The 3191-nt window shown below is 38.3% G+C and overlaps 1 protein-coding gene across 1 annotated transcript; it reads right to left on the bottom strand.

Moving 5' to 3' along the window:
- Positions 1–274: 274 nt before the first annotated feature.
- On the bottom strand, positions 275–1432 carry LOC115079692 (neuropeptide Y receptor type 2-like). The gene has a single exon (XM_029583439.1). The coding sequence runs from the start codon at positions 1430–1432 to the stop codon at positions 275–277; it is 1158 nt and encodes a 385-aa protein (XP_029439299.1).
- Between the last annotated feature and the right edge of the window lie 1759 nt (positions 1433–3191).

Raw genomic sequence — 3191 nt, 5'->3', positions numbered from 1 at the left:
ATCATTCCTTGTGTACCAAATTTTGATCATTGTAAATAAGTAATATGCTCCGAATAGGTATTCAGTAGGAAAATAACCCTGTAAGTGAATCCATTTGGCTGTATAACAAGACTAACTTCCCAGGCATTGGTTTGTAAGTAAATGCTCTTGTTTGGCTTCAGTAGCTGTACTTTGTGTAATGTTTTGTAATTCAGAAGTTCCTTCCTTGACGACATCAGTCCTGTTAGCTGTTTAAACTCATGTCCATCCCTTTTCTGGATGTTGATGTTTTTATCTAAACCTCTGTAGGTGGCTGTCCATTAACAAGTTGGTTTTTAATGCTCCCATGGATTGTGGTAGCTTTAAAGGTGTAGGACTGGCCTCTGATGGACCCTTCTGGGTGGCTGCCCTCAGATTTGTTCTTACAACGAAAGAACAAAAGAAAGCCATTCCTATAGTTTTTATTCATCCATCCATAGAGCAGTGGGTTGACAAAAGTGGAACACATAGCAACCACATGGAAGACAGAGTAGAGGAGTTTGTACTCGTGGAAAACCAAATCCATATCAACGGCAAGCTGGAACATATGAAACGGAAACCAACAGACTGCAAAGACTACAACCACCATAACTAACATTTTTGTTGTTTTTCTTCTCCTTTGCTGACTTTCAGTCCTAGAAGTGGGGCTGATATGGCTTTTCAGTTTAAACCATATCCTGGTATAAGCATAGCTAATGATGACTAGTGGAAGGATGTACTGCAAGATGAGCATTGAAATGCTGTAGATTATGGCATCTCTGCTGTTTCCTGAAGGCCACTTCTCAGAGCAGACAGCTATCCTGAGATTGATAGATGGTATCTCCTCATATCTATATTCTCTGAAAATGGCTAACGGTATTGCAAAGATGGCAGCTGCCAGCCATGTAATGACAATAATAATGAAGCTGAACATCTTAGAAATCCTACTGTTCAGGTGAAAAACAATGCATCTATATCTGTCAAGGGCAATTACAGTTAATGTGAGAGTGGAGACATAGACACTCAGAGCTTGTGCATAGGGAACCAGGTGGCAAAGAACAGACCCAAATTTCCATTCATCAAGCAGAGTATACACTAGTGTAAAGGGCAAGCAGAGGGTGTCCACCATAACGTCTGCCAGTGCCAAGTTAGCTATGAAGAAGTTGGTCACAGTCCTCATGCTTTTGTATTTCACTATCATGTAGACCACTAGGGAATTCCCAATGAGTCCCAGGAGGATGATCAAGGAATAGGCTACAATAAGTATTATCTGTACTCCAAATATTCTGGTACTGTCCATGACTATGGAGCTGGATCCAAAGAGAGCATGACCGGAAGTTGTGAAGCCCTTGCTATGCCAACCTCTAGAAAACTTCCCATCGGCAACTGGTTCTTCTATAAGCACAGTTCTGTTGTCTTGCTTCAGGGTCCCCATGTCAGGTATATAATCTTTGGGAACTGTACCGTTCTTTAATCTGGAATTGAAAAGAGTAAAATGTGAACCTTTCACAAAAGAGAAACAACTTTCAGTTGAGAAAAATCATGCACTGCAGTCTGGCCATTAATCTATAATATATTCATAATTTTTCAGTTTAAAGTTGCATGTCAAGACTTAATTTGGGTGCTGACATAGGTAGAGAACCACTACTTCAGAAGAATACAAATAGGAAGCAAGGGTTTAGTTTAAAATAATTGTAGAGGCATCTTTTTTGCTCCTTTTAATGATTTTCTTTGACTTTTACCACTACTGCTGTTACTACACATCAATTTTATAGCGCTACTAGGCATATGTAGTGCTGTAGTTTGGTCTTTTTTTGTTAGTTTTTAAGCCTATATCTTATATATATCCATATGCAATCATATTAAATCTGCATAGGATGCAGCACATTTTCCAAAAGACTTCTTTCTCAAAATTGCATGCCCCCTTGTAATCATGAAAGCTTCTCTAACGATGCAGGGCCTCTGCACATGACCTTTATCCATTGTTTCACACTCTTGTTTCCATTCTGTTAATAATGCTAATAACATATGGATAACATTAGTGATGTACACAAGGCTGCATAAAATTAAAAATAAATGTGTTTTATTTATTTAAAACATTTCTGGCCCGCTCATAGCAAAACTATTTGCTAAGCAGGTTACAAAGTAAACAATCATAAATAAAAGACACACAAAAACAAATACATTAAAAGCCCATCAGTAAAAAAGGATGTGCCATTTGGATTACAAAGTAAATGGTCATAAATAAAACACACATAAAATCAACAAGTACAATAAAACTTATCTGAACCCCATTTACGGCACTATTATACCTTAAAATTTCCATCAATTAAAAGCTTTTATAAAAAGATGTGCCTTCAAATCATTAGATCAGAAATGGCTCTAACCTCGTGGGACAAATCATTCCAGAATACTGGTCCAATGATTGAAAAGGCTCTGCTTCGAGTCCTAGCCAAATGGACTTTTCCTATTGTTGGAACTGAAAGCAACACTTGTCCAAAAGACCTCAATGTTCTCAGGAGAACATATTGCAGTGTCCCTGCCATAATGATTTTAGAGTCTAATTTTGAGCAAAGGCAGGTTAGGTTATATGATTCGCTTAAGGTCATGCAGTGAATGGTGAGATTTTCAGATTCCCAGCTCTGAGTACTAACAGCTCCACTGGAAGTCCAAGGAAAAGCAGCCTGTGGCTTTTGGACTCTCACACTGTCTGTAAAGAAACGCAACTCTATGAACGTGGGTTTGATGTAAAAGAAACATAACAGGGGGAAGTGTCAGTCTAAATAGATGTTTCTAAGCTATTTTTATCATCAACGTAACCCTGAGTTCTTCACCAAGAGAAGTGAGGGTCCCTTGGGACATGCCTTGGACAAAAGGAAAGTTGGCAGGTCATGGTTTGTATGTGTTAATGAAAGCATGAACTGCCATGGAAAAGATTAAATTCAACCTCAAAGAGTTTATTGATATAAACTTACATAAAACTAAAGAAAACTCTTTACACTAGAAACATTTTAGCAATGGAAAAAAGTAGTCTTCGATATTTTAGTTCTTGACCTAGTTCTGCCCCATTATTCATATTTCAAATTCAGTTCTCCTCTCCAGTCTCCTCTAATATTGTCTCTCCTACCACTGTTGCTTGTGAACTTTCTCCCTTAAGTGTGTAACATCTTGACTGGCCATGGGAAGGCCCGCAA

This window comes from Rhinatrema bivittatum, chromosome 18, assembly GCF_901001135.1.
Source record: "Rhinatrema bivittatum chromosome 18, aRhiBiv1.1, whole genome shotgun sequence".
NCBI classification, from domain to species: domain Eukaryota; kingdom Metazoa; phylum Chordata; class Amphibia; order Gymnophiona; family Rhinatrematidae; genus Rhinatrema; species Rhinatrema bivittatum.
This window is presented reverse-complemented; position numbering and strand designations above follow the sequence as displayed.